General features: G+C 35.3%; 1 protein-coding gene across 1 annotated transcript in view; it reads right to left on the bottom strand.

The window, feature by feature from the left end:
* The window catches only part of Smp_124180 (putative normocyte-binding protein 1), a gene marked incomplete at both ends in the record, with an annotated part of 81693 nt that overhangs the window by 61814 nt on the left and 1095 nt on the right, over positions 1-18784 (bottom strand). Inside the window, 5 exons of the mRNA XM_018793102.1 lie at positions 3350-3715; positions 6110-6411; positions 7587-7754; positions 13300-13466; positions 15531-15791. Coding sequence (XP_018647648.1) covers positions 3350-3715; positions 6110-6411; positions 7587-7754; positions 13300-13466; positions 15531-15791 — 1264 coding nt within the window. The remainder of the gene's footprint in view (positions 1-3349; positions 3716-6109; positions 6412-7586; positions 7755-13299; positions 13467-15530; positions 15792-18784) is intronic.

Raw genomic sequence — 18784 nt, 5'->3', positions numbered from 1 at the left:
TCTAATCTAAGTGACTCCACTTAGAGCTACATTTTGTTTTTATGTTACTTGATTGAAGACAAGTAGAAAGTGGCTCTGAATCTATATTTTCTGATAGTAGTCACTTTTCAGTACGACATCCTAGTAACCATCTATGACATATTAAGACGTGATTTCTATTAGCGGAAGGAGTAACAATTTCCTTCAACTGAGATGAAACGTAAGTTTAAAAGCTTTCTTTTGACTGTCCTCAACCACTGAACAAGATTGAGTTATAACGAATTTCATTGCACATAAACACTCCATACAAAACTGATTAAATATATCTTTACGATGAATTTTCATCAGAAAGTCCTTTATTTATGTAGTTCACCTTAGAAACACATGGTCAACTGATAGTTTCATTACATTAGATAGTATTAAAATCGTAGATAAATCAGTTATACTCATATACAAATTTTTTTGCAAATAAGTTGAGTTTGTCATCTGATATTGTAGTGTGTGCTACTGATGTAGTAATAGTAGTATGAATGTATAGTCAATCGAAAGTGAAACATCGGTCGGCGTAAGATTAAAAAGATCGAAGAGAAGAGAACGAGAACAGAAGATGATTGGTGCAAAAATGAAGGAATAATAAAGTCTGAGACGATTGATTGACATTTTTCAAATGAAGTATATGTGGGTTACTTATATCCACATAAGTAGTATATTACGATGGTCAGGCACTGAATGTATTCCGGTAGAAGATCGATAATGAAAGAACAGGAACGAAGCGCAATTGATATGAAAATGCATGAACAATAATAATCGGAGATGATGAACTGATATTTACAGAAGAAACAGTGAATATTGAGACAATTGATTGATAGTTTGCAAATTAACTATTTACTGTATGATAAGCAAAGATGGATAGTGGCTAGCAGTGCAATCCAGTTTGACGCACGTTTCGTCCTATTTGAGACTCGTCATCTGAATGTACCTGCATCTCGGAGTCGGTGTTCACTCTGGGACTCAAATCCAGTACCTTTCGCTTCAAACGCCACCACGTTATCCACTCAGCTACTGAGTTTTGATAGCCACTTGCTTGTGCAATAGGGTGAAGTTTGAATTCACTTAGTATTGTTTGTTTGAATCTTCCTGTATGGTTATCAGATTTTAGTGAGATAGTCTGTAATTCTCGTGTCAAATACATTCGATTGTCCCCACTAGTGTTCTCGTTCACTACAATATTACATGATTCATATCCCAACTACTATTTTCTTAAAGTATAAATCGGATATATTTTTAAACAATGAAATATGAGAAATGGTTTAACCAAAAAAAACGATACTAGTGTAGTGAACAAGAACACGAGTGGGGACAATCGAATGTATCTAAGTTCAAATTACAAACCATCTCACTAAATTCTGATAACCATACAACAAACAGTTAATTTGCAAAATAACAATCAATTGTTTCAATCTTCACTGTTTCCTCTGCAAATATCAGTTCATCTTCTCTAATTCCATTGTTCATGCATTTTCGTACCGGTTGCGCTTCATTTCAGTTCTTTCCTTATCGGTCTTCTGCCAAAATACATTTATGTCTGACCATCACCATATACTACTTATATGGATATAAGTAGACCACACGACACTAGAAATTAATTGTTCGTTTGTTTTTTCTTAATAAAAGTTCATTTCAGTCTAATTTTCACAAACCAGTTATGATAACAGTTTACGTACAAATGATACTATTGAAGAAGACAAAAATAAAACAAAACTTCTAACCAAAACATTGATGTAAAATGGATATTCATTAAAGTTTAACAAGCCACAGAAAAGCCATGATATTTATTAGTCTACCATTCAGAGGTGGCTCTCATAATCTCGTATGAAAAAAAATGATCTCAGTCTACCTCATTGTTAGCAAAAAACCAAGTTTCGTGCTTCATTGAAGGGAAGTCCTACTCACTGCCTTCTCGTGGCATTACTGTTGTTTACGAAATTGAGAGGACGAAAATGTCCGAATGTCCGGAGCTTTAACCGGGTTGTTGGACACTGAAAGTCCACCTAGGGGAGTTGGAAAACCCTCATTTCAAACCAATGGTGAACATGGGCCCCAGTATCCTGATGGAACAAATGGTGTATGAACCAACTGTTGGTCACCGGATACCATGGGACTGCATCTCCTCACGATGCTCCACTGTCTTATGGATCAGATTTTTAGGTCAAAGGCTCGTGGTGTGGCCCCCTAAGAAAACCACCTGCTTCAGTTCAGGCACTCGGCAGTATCACAGCCCTCATACAAATCAAATGAGATTTGTGCGGCGCATATGTATATGGTGCTTCCATGTACCAATATTTATGTGTTTAAATAAATAAATAAATAAGTAAACGAGTATAACATATCACATTTTCTTTATCAGTTGTTATGTATATTTGGGCATATATACTTTAGGAGAGGCAATCGTGGTCTATATCTAGAGGTGAGTGGATAAATACCTAAATGCTTATGAAAACAATTGAATTCCATCGATCTAATGAGAGCATTTGGAAGACAAACATGCTCCACTATTTGTCTAAATGTTCGTCAAAAGTTGGACGAATAACTGAACAGAAACTAGGCTTTATATTTATATACATTCGATGTTCAAATTATGCTTGAACTAATCTCATCGAATGAAATTTAATAATAACTAGGTCGTGTTTTCAAACATACTCAGTTATTTTTTCTAATAGTTGAGATCATGAGCCAATTGAAGCTTAACCACCATGGAAAACCTAGAAGCATTGGACGGCCGTTTCGTCCTAGCTTCGTCTAGTTTCAATGAACTCGCGATCTCAACTATTAAAATTACTATACTATCCATAAAAACCCCCTTCTGATAATACTCAGTTATGTTTACATTGTAGGAGTAGTGAAATGTCACTGAACCCTAGCCAAATCATCCGGCAGTTGGGTCACCGCATATCGAACAGATCATCGATCCCTGTCAAGGTCAAGGACAATCAACGCGCATTAGTCAATCATACGCCATGGACTGGCCCATGCGGTAGTGGTTCTACCTTCGATTGTATCTACTTTAACTAATATATTCCTGTAATAACGTCCTTTGTGTTGTACAGTCTTCAGAGCATCCATAGTCCCTTGATACGTCGATGGGGCAATCCACATAAGGTGCTGGTCGCGAGGTGTGACTTCGAAGTTAGCTTATTCGTTACACCGTTCCCGTCTTACTGGAGTAGGCCTCCAATCATTCGACATAAATCATCAACGTTGATGTTCTACAACATTTTATTTCTTACTAAAAGGAACCAGATTTTTATCTAGAGTAATAAATATAAAATAGAAAAATACGAAAAGGAGGTGAAACACTTCTTGAATTAACCTTTTTCAAAATCTCCATAGGTTGGTAAATAACAATGAACCATATCACGAAAATTCATATTTGTTGCTTCTAATCCAATTGGATTAATTATATTCCATGGAATATTCATTGAATGTTTGGAATCATTTAAATCCACTGAACTAGAATTGTTGTAAAATGCTTCAATGATAGAATTTACATCAATTGGATTGTCAATTATTTCACTGATGTTTTCAATTTCTTTCTCTTCATTAAAATAGATTTGAGTCAATTCATGTTCTGATATAGTTTTGTTTAAATGCAATGATTCTTTGAATTGTTCAAATGTCAAATTGAAAATGGTTATTATAGTGGAAGGTAATGGCCAAAGAAGTAATTGACTTTCTTCTTTAATAACATAACAGGTTTTGAGTATGAATATAAAGGTAGTTTTGTTTTCAGAAGGAAATAGATAAAATAAGATGTATTAATACAGTTTAACATAATAGTAATTGACTCATGATCTCAACTATATAAAAAAATACTATAGTATCCACAAAACCCCTTTTTGATAATGATCGTATACTCAATAGTGACTGGCTCCATGAGTTACTTCCTGGAGTTCTAGTAAGAAGCAGTAACCAGTGGAGTTCAACAGGGTCTGTTGTGAGATATCAACTCACTGAAGACAGTTGGTGAATGGTTGCTCAATTTCGTGGATTGGTTGAAGTTAGACATTAACACTGTTTGATGTCGGTCCAGTGGTCTAGTGGTTAGGCGCTCTGGCGCGAGACTGATAGGTCCTGGGTTCGAATCTCGTGAGTGCGGGATCGTGGATGCGCACTGCTGAGGAGTCCCACAGTGGGACGAGTTGGCCGTCCAGTACTTCCAGGTTTTCGATGGTGGTCTAGCTTCAAGTGACTCATGATCACAACTACATAAAAATTACTATAATATCCACAAAGCCCCCTTCTGATAATAGTAAGAGTTTGTGTTATTTCGGTTATTGATATTCAGGATTGGAGTTTAATCAGTTTTTGTCGATATTCATACATCCTGAAAGGATTAACTTTGTATTAACCTCTTTAGCTACAAGTTTTAATATATTTATATTAAGGCCACTTCTTCGAATAACGTGTTGATGCTTAAAATCACATCCACTGAGTTCGAGTTTCAATATGGAAATCAATAGATGAAGCGCGTTTCGTCCTATTTGGAACTCTTCATCATGTCTCATTAGTGTTAGTGTTCATACTGTAACTCAAACTCAGTAGTTAATGCTCTAAACATCAACACGTTTGTTGATAAGCCAGACACAATACGAATCTAGCAAAACTTGTTACTAAAAATGTTATATAAAGGTGGTCCTCAGGGGATGCATGTATGTTAACATAGATTGATCTAAATTTGGTCCTTAATTTCAACAACAAAAAATTCGAAACTGTTACTATCACATTTGTAGACTCTTTGTATTCAGATATCGTGAACGAATAATCCTGTACGCGCTACGATACTTGAAGGTTCTTCACATGGTTATGTTGTTTACTTTTAATTACATCATAGATTGCTCACTTTCAAACTCATATTCTGTAACTAACTAACTAGTTTTTTGGACGTCTGCGAGTAGTACTTTAGTTCAGTTCGTTCCACTTTGAAAATCTAACAAACTTATGACCGGGGAAGTTAAATCATGTTAAAATTGTGTTAGATGGTGAAAGATAGTCGATAGGAAATCTTCAACCTACGTTGCATATTAGTTTGCAGTTTTCAGGCAGGCAGTCCCCGAAATCTTGACATGATTAATGCTACCTGGTGGGATTTGAAACTGCTCCATCAAGTTTACCATTCTAAGACGTTAGTTACCATTGTCTTATTTGGACCTTGCCTGACCTCTTTCCGACTGTTTCAAACCACACAATATCAAAACAGTGTACAAGATGCCAAGTCATTTAGACTAGTTGTTATATTGTAACTTTATCAATCAGCACAAAGTAACTTGATAAATGTGACATTGATTACTACACAGTGATTCACCAATGTATATGTTGAGAGTGCAATAGTTACCATTCGATTACAATAAACTGATTATTTATCTGTCTTACGAATTAACTAAAAGAGAAAATATAGAACATTGTACTTTAACCTAACGGTATATTTAAAAGTATAATGATACATGTAATGGAGTTCTAGTGGGAAGCAGTGACCAGTGGAGTTCAACCACGTCTGTTGTGAGATATCAACTCACTGAAGATAATTGGTGAATGGTCGCTCAAAATTCATGGATCCGTTGAAGTTATACATTAACACCGTTGGATGCCGGCTCGGTGGTCTATCGGTTAAGGGCTCTGGCTCGAGACTGGTAGGTCCTGGGTACGAATCTCGTGAGTGCAGGATTGTGGATGCACACTGTTGAAAAGTCCCATAATAGGACGAGTTGGCCGTCCAGTACTTCCAGGTTTTCGATGGTGGTCTAGCCTCAATTGACTCATGATTTCAACTTTGGAAAAAATACTAAAATCTCCACAAAACCCCTTCTGAGTATAATGAAACCTTGTTAAACCCAGTGGTATTGAGTTCTATCCCGAGTACAGTTGTATGTTTGTGATCATTTCTGAAAAGCTTCAAAATTTTATATATTCTGCCATTTTTCCAGTGACTGTTCACTTAAAACATATCAGCTGATGATAAAACAACCTACCATTTGAAATAAAACAAAACCTACGCAATTTGAATGAAAGTAAAATTTATTCCTTATTGATGGATGAATGGTTAATGTTCAAATACAAAGTACTTTTAATTTACCCTCAGATTGTTTTAATAAAATAGGATAAATAACTAGTCGAAAATTCTTCTCAGTTATATCTTCTTTGACATTCTCTCTTTCTATATCTCTCTGTTCCATACTACTCAAATTTAATTCATCATAAATATAGTTTTGAATACTTGATTGGAATTTGTGTAAAAGAGAACTTGCCAATCGATAACGTATACAGTGTAATACATTTGGAAAGCTATTCAATTGTTTACGCAAGTGTTCTAAATCATTTTTCACTATTAAACCTTTCTTCCACGTTTCAGTCATTGATGTAGTTTGATTGATTTCTCTTTGTTTGAAAAGAAGAATGCAATGGAAGGAAGTTATTCAAATGTTAATGAAGAATAATTTAAAAGTTGTTTTATGAAGAAGAACTCAATTACATATTTTTATGGATCCGGGAATTTTATTGAACATGAGTATTTAATGAGTAGAGTTTGCATACCTTTAAAATGATTATTAATTTGCCATACATTAGTATACGAGTCGTGGAGATTATCAAATTTTCTTGTGATCACGAACTAATCTAAGTTGAACAACCATTGAAGACCTTGAGGCAGTGGATAGCTATTTAATATTATCATGGTTTATTTATTTGAACACATAGATATTGGTACAAAGGGGCACCAGATACATATGCGCAACACAAATCTCATTTAATTTGTGTGATGGCTGTGATACTGCCCAGGTGCCCAAACTGAAGCGGGTAGTTTTCTTAGGTGGCCACAACCGGATCCTTTGATTTAAAGGTCTGGTCCACAAGGCAGTGGAGTATCGTAAGGAGATGCAGTCACATGGTATCCGGTGACCAACGATTGATTCATACGCCATTTGTTCCATCAGGATACTGGAGCCCATGTGTACCGTTGGTTTGGAATGAGGGTTTTCCGACTCCCCTAGGTGGACTTTCCGTGTCCACCAACCCGGTTAAAGCGCCAGATATTCGCTTTTCGTCCTCTCAATTTCGTAAACAACAGAAATGCTGCGAGAAGGCAGTGAGTAGGAATTTCCTGATAGAGGCTATATATGCGTGGCCATGAAACTCCTCAGTAGTGTGCATTCATGACAAAATCACAGGGTATCAAAACCAGACCCTTCGGTTTCACCCGCAAACCCCTAGACCATTAATTCAGAACATATTGGTGTATAACTCCAACTCCAATCAATCCACGACGTTGCTCAGCTATCTTTTATTGCCACTGGTGGATACTTCTCTCATACTCGAGTTCGAGTCAGAAACCGTGACCAGTGGAGCTTAGCCATATCAAATTTTAATCAGTTATCCTAAGAAGACAGTGGATAATTTAATTTTTGGTAAACAATCGTCACTTCGTAACACTATTTACAACAGGCAGTCGATTACATATCTCCCAAGCGATCGTTTCATCATAACAACATCAGTGAGTCTTATTTAATTCAGGTGAACAAAGTAGTGAAATTATTAGTATATAATGATCAACTTACTTAGAATTCCAGTTTAATTCATCTTCCTTATAACGTATTAGTTTAGCGAGGGCATGTCTTGCAAATTTTAATGCAATACATATACAGTTTGTTATATGTGACATTAAAATAGTATTGTAACGTACATTTCGGTTAATCTGAGCACAAAATTGCACCATATTCAATGGACTGTACAAAATAAAAAGTCTTAGTAAGAAGAACATAAATACTAAAACATAAACGTGAAATCTTTATTTTATTTATTTATTTAAACACATAAATATTGGTACAAAGGGGCACCAGATACATATGCGTCACACAAATCTCATTTGATTTATGTGAGGGCTGTGATACTGCCCAGATGCCCAAACCGAAGCAGGTGGTTTACCTAGTGGGCCACACCCGGAGCCCTTGATTTAAAGATCTGATCCATAAGGCAGTGGAGTATCGTAAGGAGATGCAGTCCCATAGTAGCCGATGACAAACGATTGATTCGTACGCCATTTGTTCCCTCACGATACTGGAGCCCATGTTCACCATTGGTTTGGAATCAGGGTTTTCCAACTCCCCTAGGTGGATTTCCCGTGTCCACCAACCTTGTTAAAGCACCGGACATTCGCTTTTCGTTCTCTCAATTTCGTAAACAACAGTAATGCCATGGTAAGGCAGTGAGTAGAACTTACCTGTCAGAAGCTGTGTACGCGTGGCCATGTGAGAGCATTTCGAGAGAGAGGGTGGGCCCTCTCCACTCTCGGCCGTATCAGGGCATTCGTATGTAGCTACGATGAAAATATTTTTTGACTAGTAGAAAGGAGGTTTTAGAATTATATACGCAGATAAATAAATAAATAACAGTCATCTATTATGTACAATAAGTCGAGGAGACTATAATTTATGGATAAACCAATGAAATTATGGATAATACCTCTTGAATTTCGGCGCGAAATTCATTTTCCCATATGGTTAAATACCATCTTGACATTATAGCTGATGTCAGTTGGAGATGAAAACCCTAACTCTAACTTCTAATTCTAAAACATAATCCTAATTCTTCACACTAATTTAGAACCGTCTTTGAACCCTAGCAAGTAGGTGAATATTCTCAAGATCACTATAGCATCGCTTAAATGTCATCCATCAATTATTGTCTCACCAGCAAATCTTACTCCATGATTTCATGAGACAATAGTGTCTACACAAAAGTGAGAGGAGGGAATTGAACTAGTTGGATTAGATTTTGTTAGGTAGATACTGAGGATCAACTTACAGGAGTTAGAAAATTGAGATTTAATACCAGTGATCCACATCAGATTCACGTTTCTAAATAGACTAATAACTTATGAGTTCACTTTGGTTAGGTCAAAAATTTATAGATCCATTTGAAAAATCATCTGCCTCGGCTAGGTGACCTGGAGCGGTAATACACTCCTCACATAACAAATGATAATCACTAATGACTATGATCCACTCTTTATATCATATTCAGAATAAAAGCGCCCCCAAATGCCCTGGTACGGCCGAGAGTGGGGAAAGTCCGCTCTCCCTCTCCAAATGCTCTCACATGACCACGCGTATATAGCCTCTTCTAGGGAAGCCCTACTCACTGCATTCTCGCACCACGGGTGTTGTTTACGAAATCGAGAGGAAGGAAAGCGAATATTCGGCGCTTTAACCGGGTTGGTGGACACGGAAAGTCCACCTAGGGGAGTCGGAAAACCCTGATTCCAAACCAGTGGTGCACATGGGCTCCAGTATCCTGATGGAACAAATAGCGTATGAATCAATCGTTGGTCACCGGATACCATGTGACTGCATCTCCTTACGATACTCCATTGCCTTACGGATCAGATCTTTAGGTCGAAGGCTTCGTGTGTGGCCACCCAATAAAACCGCCTGCTTCGGTTTGGGCAGCTTGGCAGTATCATAGCCCTCACACAAATCAAATGAGATTTGTGTGGCGCGTATGTATTTGGTGCCTCTTTGTACCAATATTTATGTGTTCAAATAAAATAAAATACAGAATAAAAGTATATTTTATTATTAAGATAAAACAATCATTCACATAACTTACCACATGATATTCGGAAAGAATTTCAGAGTATCCAAAGAATCAAAAAGTCTACAAACAACGTAGAAGAAGAAGAAGAAGAAGAACTAGTATCATATACAGACTGTAAAAATATAAAAATCAAAAGAGTATATAACTTTTTAATGTTAGACACAAAAACTAAACGAATACAATCAATCAATTCAAAATCATGAATAGAAAATATATGAGTTAATTTATTGGACATTGGAACATTGTTATCAAACAGAATTTAATTATTAATATCTACATAGGATTAAAACAAATTAAGAAACGAAAATATAGTTTTACAAGCAAAGATGGGCAGTTGCTAGCAGTGGAATCCAGGACGCGAGTTTTGTTCTATTTGGGACTCGTCAACTGGATGTAACTGCATCTCAGAGTTGATGTTCAGTCTGAAACTCAAAACCAGTACCGTTCATTTCAAACACCATCGCGTTAATCACTTAGCTACAGAGTCCTGATAACCACCTACTTGTGCAATGAAGTGAAGTTTATATTCACTTGATGTTGTTTACTTGTATCTTCCCATTGTTATTTAGGACTGCAATTGATCAATCTCTTGTTGGCATATGTGCACCCTGTGTGGACTGCCTCAATATTGCCTGAAGTCCTAAACATCAACGGGAAGATTCAACCAAATAATACCAAGTGAATTTATCTAATCTTAATTCATTAATAGTTTTAAATGCTCTATTTCAAGCGTCTTGATGAATCGAACTCAGAACTTTGATTGTGTGTTACTAATCAATAACTAAGTTATAACTTAATGACCTACTTTACTAGATTCATTTACTAATAACACACTGAAATTTACTGAAATTTCAAACGGTTATAAAATCTTATCATGGATATATATATATATATATATATATATATATATATATATATATATTGGTTGTTTAAATCTTCAGCATAGGATGCGGATGTACATATGCCTGAAGGGATTGATCAATTGCAATTCTAAAACATTTGTGAGAAGATCCGAACAACCAATATGCATGAATTGAAATTAAAATTCACCCTATTGCACAAGCCAGAGGTTGTCCGGACTCAGTAACTAGTTAGATAAGGCGATGGCAATTGGAGCAAAAGGTGGTGGGTTCATGTCCCGGAGTGAACATCAACTCTGGAATGCAGGTGCATCCACATGAATAGTCCGAAAATAGGACGAAACACGCTTCCTGAACTCCACTGCTAGCCATTATTCATCTCAGCTTAAGTTTTAAGCCCTTTGAATTTCAAATTACCAGCTGCTGTAAGTGAATCTCACGATATTTTTCGAGTGATCCTTTCCTAATTTTATCCATTTTTATAGATTTATTTGACAAGCGAATTTCAGACCATTTCATTCAACATTCAGTTTGAAACCAATCATACTTAGAATAGATCATGGTAATGGACATTAGTAGTGTTGAGTGAGGCTCATTTAGACACCATGAGTAACTACAAAAGTGCTCTTTTAGACTAAAGCTCTTGAACTATTCTTATCAATTTGTAATAGACCAGTTGCATACTACTAGATTTATATTTGAAGTTTTAATGATTGTACATTTTCAGTTTGTTTGCATGAAATGGGTGAACAACCGAGTCAGAAACCATACAATCTATATAATGTTATATTCCATATAACTATAAGTTCGTACAAGTTACGAATGTCCGAGATTCATCTACTGGCCTAAAGAGGGATTCAGCAGATTGCACATTTAATCAAAGAGTCCTATGACATTATTCCTAATTTCTCTTTTTTATAAAGTGATTCTGTCACTAAACCACAGTTTTCTTGTACACACCTACCTTGCCATTTTTATTATCGATACTTACTAATTGGGTTTTGTGAAGTTATTCACCAAATATCCGTCGATAGTTATTAAGGTTTTTTAAATGTCTTTAAGATACACCGCTTAGGACTATTTTTAACTTGAATAATAAGGTTGGGTTCTATGTTCCCTATTTAACTAGTAAGAGAGGAATGTGCTTCAACTCTTCATGTAATAACCGTGACAAATTTCAGCCAGACACAAAACACATAGTGAATTAATGGTTTATGAGAAAATACAATGATCAAGTAAAAATTGCACATAACTAACGGATCTGCTGCGGTCTTTTACACGTTTTCCTGTATGTCAAACAGAAAAATAACATATGGAGTTTCTCCATATGTGTGTAGAAGCTACGGATTCTCGAACGCTAACAAGGTTGAAAATAATAGTTTAGAGGTCATCAAATTGCTTCTAGTTAGGATTTAGTTCCATAATTAGGGATTTGTGACTAGGGTTATGGGTCTATTTAAGTGTTATATATAATCTATGAAAGAAGAACCAAACTCTTAAAACTTATTTTTACTTAATGGGGACAAAACAAACGTTCTGAGAACCATACTTAGACATCCCTGTTGCTCTTTAAACATGATTTGAGATAAAGTTCGTTCAACCTTAAATTTTATGTAAAATCTGAAGATTACTTTTGGTGTACAAATCCATCTGTATGACTTAGCACGAATAAATGTCCCATAGAAAGTGTATCGACAAAAAAGGACTATCAAATAAAATAGGAATGAAGATACATTCGAATATATAGTTCAGGCAAAATTATAAAACTGTCAGGTTTCACTTAATTAAAAGGTATGTGGTGTAGAATGAAAAACTACTACACTTGACTTTACTATAAACCGATATTTAATAACGTTTTATAAAGACTTTAAACATCCAATAGAAACATTGTTCGTCTATACACTTACTTTTGAACTACCTGAAATAATCGAACATATACAGAACTTGCAAGTAGACAATTATTTGATAAAATATTACTTATCCGCTTGAATTTCCTTCTTCTCATAATTTGACGCCAGCTGAAATTTGAAATGTATATGAGATATTATCAAGTGCAATGAAATATTAACTACGTGTTAGCATCAGATAAAATCATCATATATTAAGTGAATATCACTACTTTACTATTCTGACCAGTCTGGGAGTAGACATTAGGATACTGGAATCTTAGGTATATCATATGGTCTTACATGTTTGAGACTCTGCAAGGTTGAAGATCTTTAAATGACGGGATGTGACAACCCAATCCATCAGAACAAAATTCGACATGAAAAAAGCATTTAAATAGATCCTTATGTATGTTGGGAACAAACATCAAACAAAATGAGCCACAGTAAGGTCATTGTATAAGGAAAGAACATACATAATTCAGGTCTCAGTTTGTTTGATATTTAGTCCGAGTAGTTGAATACAGTTTGACAACTTTATCTGGTAAAAAATCCGGTATAACATCAAGCATATACTTATAATTGAATCTAGTCTGCCAATGAAACCTTTATTTTTGAAAATTCCGGCTAATAAACGAAGAACCAAGATAGCCTTGTAATCCAAGGTCTTCATGAAATATCGCAATCACGACACTCAATCTACATAAAGAACATTAAACCAAAAGTGGGCTTATATTTTAAAGTGCTATTTGTGAACGAATAAATTGGATCCAGGCAATTGATGTATATTTTTCTGGTTAACTCGATAAGTCATAATTTATGCTACGTAAAAGTCGAAACATGAGAATTCTTACCAGTCTTAGTAAGTTAAGTGGACTAACGTATGACACTTCTTATCATCTGCAGATTTCATTGTTCTTTTGACTTACGTGAAAAAGGATTTCCAAGCTGGAAGATATCGAAATGTGAGAATTTTTATTAAAGCCTCGTATAAAACTGCTTCTGAAAACCATTGTGTGAGACTCAAATGCTCCTGTTCAGTTCCGGCAGCGACCAGTATACCAAATGTACTGAATATATAATGTGGTTCATCATTCTGCAGAGAACAGTAAATATTGTAAGGACAGATTTTATACAGGTTAACGACAAATTTGTCGTACAATACATGTTTCATGGATATAATTTTTTCACACGACTTAAAATTAAACCTTCGTATCCAGTCTTAAGTTGTTAATCTTTATATTTTTACTTTTTAAAGGTAAACAATATTTTGATGTTCACCTGGAAAATCTCTCGATTGAAGAATAACCTCTTGAAAGCTAGAGGCTACTTTTATCAGGTGGTCCACAGAAAATGGAGGTGGAAATCGTGACTAATTATTTCCTTTAGCTCAGATAAAAGTGTACGTAAACTTGAACACGTTAACGTTATCTGAAACAAGGTTTATATGCCCTTTCATGCTTGAGACCTCTAAGTTTCTTCGTTGAGACCCTTTCCTCAATATTATTGTAAACTGTTCATTATAATAAATGGAGTTTTTAAAACCCAAATTTTTAGTGATTCTAGTGACGAAATGTCATATCTTCCAACCATAAGATTACTTTGTTATTTTTTTCGCAAATTTAAGAAACATCTCAGTGATAGTACTTGCGAATTTCGTTATACTTGTTTTATTTGAACCTAACGTTATGTTAGTAGACGACGATTGCATTAGACTTTAAGAAGACCGTTTTCCAACCGTTGTGAAGTTATAAAGAGCCTTCATATATTTTCTATATTTGATCGATTTATCCATTGAAGCTATTATTTGGCTCGTCTCAAAAGTTTTATGAGCTTTTCTTAATGACTGTCACACAAAAGCCACTAAAAAAAGAACCGTTTAGCATTTTGTGCGATTGAATAAAGATCGAATTTCTAATCAAGTTGTAAGCCATTAAGTAAGGAAGGAATCATTAGACTCCAGAGGGATACCACCAAGTAACGGCAAATTGTTCGCTCAAAAAATAAGAGCGCAAGAAAAGGGTTTTCAAGCCTTTGTTTATCGTATCATTGTTTCCCTGGATATTCCCATTCCTCAATCCTTTATTTGAGTTTCTGACATTAATATGAGAATAAAAAGGTATATATGCGTAAATATCCCAAGCGTTTTAGACTTGACTGAAACTATGAATGAAACACCTATCATACTTTATGATTAATAATAGTAATAGACTTAATACTGACTTATGAAGCAAACTACAATCATGCACTCCAACTCAAAACCGCCATTGGTTTGGTCACGAAATAAGTCGTTATTACAGTGATCAGTAAATAGGTCGTATAGCACTTCCAATATCTCATTTAAAAGGCTTGAGATTTTAAATAAAGCTTTGCCTAAGATGATTTGTCGTGTGTCTATAAGACACAAATGAAAGCATCTTTCACATTATTATACCTACCGATTCCACATACCAGATTCGAAAAATTGACAGATAATAAAGTAAATGAACCTAAGAATATGCTTCATCCTTTATCTTAGATATTTTGCGGTGATAATCTGGACAACACAAAGATGTCAGTAGAGATACAACTTGTATGAATCATAATTCCATGAATTCTAAGAAATCAGTTTTGGGTTACGGTTCTGGTATTTACTTAAAATAGTAAGTAAATAACAGGTATCTGGGGAAGCCTAGTAGCGGCTTTTCTGAAATAATAATTTAAAGGGTGTAAACCTCACTCCCTAACACGATTGTCTTGACTTCAGCTAAAGATATTCTACTAAACAAAACGATGCTTTGTTCCGCCTTATTGATACTTACTACCTTTCGACAGTCAGTTAAACACTGAGAAGACTAGCTGACAGCATACGTGTAGATTTTATTCACAATACTGATGATAAGAAGAACAGAAAAGGAATACTGCTTTCGTGATTTTTGTGGCGGTTGATCCCCTTTCTACTTATACTCTGATAAATCTTTATGGTTAGAGAACCCTCCGAAATGTGCATGATGAAGAGATTTTTTAAGTAACTTGTTGTCCTAAAACTAGTAGTTATGGCACAAGTGATCGACTCAAGTCTGTAAAGTGTGACGATCTTCTTTACTCGAAATTAACTTGCATCTAAACTTTATGTTATATTTGCCCTAAAATATTCTAAGGAAAAAAATTGACCATTTACCTTTGGTCTTAAAATAGGTTCTAAATCATATGGTGATGTATTTCTGCTCTCGAGATTTTTTCTGATAAAGTACATAAACTCATAAACTCCTATTTCTCTGCAAACTGAAAAGTAGGCGATTGCATCAAAACCATTGTTCGGGCGCATATTCTCAATTCCTTTTGAAGATATTTCGGATGTATTACTTGACAAATTCTTTATGTATTCATTAAGTGCTCTGTATTTTGAGTTACCGAATGGAATTTTTCGTAGGAGATTTTCCTGTAAGAAGATAATATACGATTCATTTCAGTAATTTACCAATGAATGATCTTCCCGTCCTAACAAACTAAATAATGAACTTTGAATACTCTTTATTTTACCATTATCGACAGAAATCTACTATGTGAATCAAAGGAAGCGCACAATTACTGATTTCCCATCTTTAAATGATAAAATGCTTTGAAAATTACTGACACCGCAATGCCATGAAGATAAAAGTGGAGTAGTAACAGATTCAGTATCGTACACTGTGTTCGAGTTTGTTGACAATACGTGAGAAAATGTTTCGGAAAGTTCAGTAAAAATATTCTTTAGACGTATTGTTGAGCTAGATGATATATACCCTGATTTTTTACCAAGTAACAGTTGAAGATTCCTCATAGATCGGTTGACAAAGTATCTGAACTATAAGAGACCATATGTTAGCAATATAAAACCAACAGTTTACCTCAGCCTCATCTTTTACCGATCGTATGAAATCCACGTTTGAAGTCACAAATGAGTATAAATCTTCCCATAAAGTAATACTTTATTTGTGCATTTATAAAATTACGTTAAATAAGAAAATTTAGAAATATTACCAATCTCCTGCTAAAACTTGCATAAATACTGATCTTAGCGAAAGCTTTTTCTCAACATCTGACATAATGTAGTCTTTGTTTATTTCATTGATAACTTCAACAATCTCCATCGTTCACTTTATAAAGCATGTGCATAATTTAAAATAGTGGACAGCGTAGCCAATAACGATAATACTATTACCGTATATAGTTATTTTAAACAAGATGGTCTGAGAAATCATTCTTCGAAAGAAAAAAACACTATGACTTTTATTGATTTAATAGAAACTAATATGTACTTAAAAGGCATTTACGGTCAAAAAATATGACACAAGAAAAAACAGAATGCACGTTTTTTTTCCTCAGTTTTTGAGAAACAAAAGTACTATTTGTTATCCAAGAATCTTTCCTGTGTTTAAAGTTCAGCAAGTCACTTTTCTTCTCCAGTTTTATCCAAGTTATTTGTTAACTATAATTTCGCCTCTGCTTTCCATTCCGTTTTTTTTTTGGATTCCTGACGTCAAGACTAGTTTTATTATATCTTAACTTTTTTCATCACCCGTTTTAATCCGTTTTGAGTACATTGTTTCTTATAACGGCCACTAACTTTTGCAAGGATATAATTAGCAACCTATATTTCACCATGGTCATTAGTAACACATGCAAAGGACCTGTAAATGTGAAAAATACAAAGGTTGGTTTCACGAAGCATACATAGATTGAACTGTCAGGAACAAATTAAGGAACCTAAAAGAGCCAGGGACGATTAACTCAGAAGACCGTGTGTAGGTAGAATGTCCGTCCAATCACATAAGGCTCATTCGGATGAGCAGGACGAGGAAACTCATGCGTTTCAAATCAATAGCATCAATTGCATATAAACGAACGCTCTTTTTTTTCTCAAACAGAAAAGATGAGTTTCATGAACTAAGTAGCACTGATAATACTCATCTGATAGGAATGTTGGCGACTACATACCAGGAGCTGGGAATACCCGGTATGTCTTTGTTCCGCAATAACAAAGGAAGTTGAAAGAGTGGCGTGGCAGGCCTGCACTTACGATCTTGCTTGGTAGCACATCAAGTGTACACCTAAGAGTTTATCAATCTTAACGAATCTGTATTTTGCTCAACGAGGTTCTCTAACACCTAGAGATATGTAGCTAAAGTCGAATTTCAAAGGCCGAATACTGACACCGACTACAACAGTCGTATGCTAGAGGGATTATTCAGCTTTATTACACTCAGATACACTCATTTCTGATTCTAGAAGACTTCAATCTTCTGATAGTCAACTTCTCTGAACACACGTACATTGGAGGTGACAACTTTACGGAAGCTCGATTCTTCAACATCACTGAAGATTTAGAATCATTCTAAGGTACGAAGTTAGCAATTCAATGGAGAAACAGCCAGACACCGTTACGCTTAGATTGTATATTTACAGATGAGGAATTCTTAGTTTGCAACCTCTCAATCCTTGTCCTTCGTGAAAAGTGATAACGCCGTCATAGCTTTCAATTTTATCAGCAAAACTGAGCTAAAACATCCTACTAACAACGGACGTGGAAACTTTAAACTGTTTCATGAGTCCGCATTACGGGATAACTTACAGCAGATTAACTGAGAAGTCCACACTCAATTTGATGAGGACGTTCGCTTGGATTTCTTACAGCACACGATCTTACGTGCTGCGAAACAGTCTGTCCCGCGAACGGTCCCCAAAAATTACAAGCAACGTACAATTATAGCGAATCCTACACTTTAAACTCTAAGATTCAAAAGGCACTGCTGGATAGGGTACAAATGAAACAGTGATGACAGCAGATACAGGCAGTTCAAACCATAAATGAATCAATCCACAAAGTATAGCAACTATCCTACACCCAATTTCGATTATGGTTAATTTTGGTTAAACCCTTTTATTAACTTACTTAGCAGACATTGTCATTTGGATAGTAACAATTTGCATATTTCTTTGTACTGTTATGATCATTAAAGTATATGACAAACTCTAGCCAAAAAATGTTAATTGCTTAAATGTCATTCGATGATTTATCCTCTTCCTCATACATGTATGCACTCAAATCCTATTATTAGGTTTTGCTTTGTCTTGCGCCCTTATACAATTTGACTATAAATACTGAATAACGCTTGGTTAAAGCGAGTTGGCTTACCCGCCATCTCCAATGTGCGTTATTTTTGCTTTGCTCGCTAATACCTAATCACATGCTTGTAGCTTTGTGGCCTGCGTCATTCGATAATAAACTGTAGTTATAGCTTCTCTTTGCCTTCTTATTTCATGCACCGTTAAGATTTGTATTATAACGGTTATCGGGGTGAAATATTAGCGAAGCATCGCACTATAAAGGCAATAAGAGGAGATGGGTTTCAATATAAGATGAAATCTTACTCTGTCATGCAGCCTCTCTTC

The sequence above is a fragment of the Schistosoma mansoni genome, chromosome 1, assembly GCF_000237925.1.
Source record: "Schistosoma mansoni strain Puerto Rico chromosome 1, complete genome".
In the NCBI taxonomy this organism is placed as follows: Eukaryota; Metazoa; Platyhelminthes; class Trematoda; order Strigeidida; family Schistosomatidae; genus Schistosoma; species Schistosoma mansoni.
This window is presented reverse-complemented; position numbering and strand designations above follow the sequence as displayed.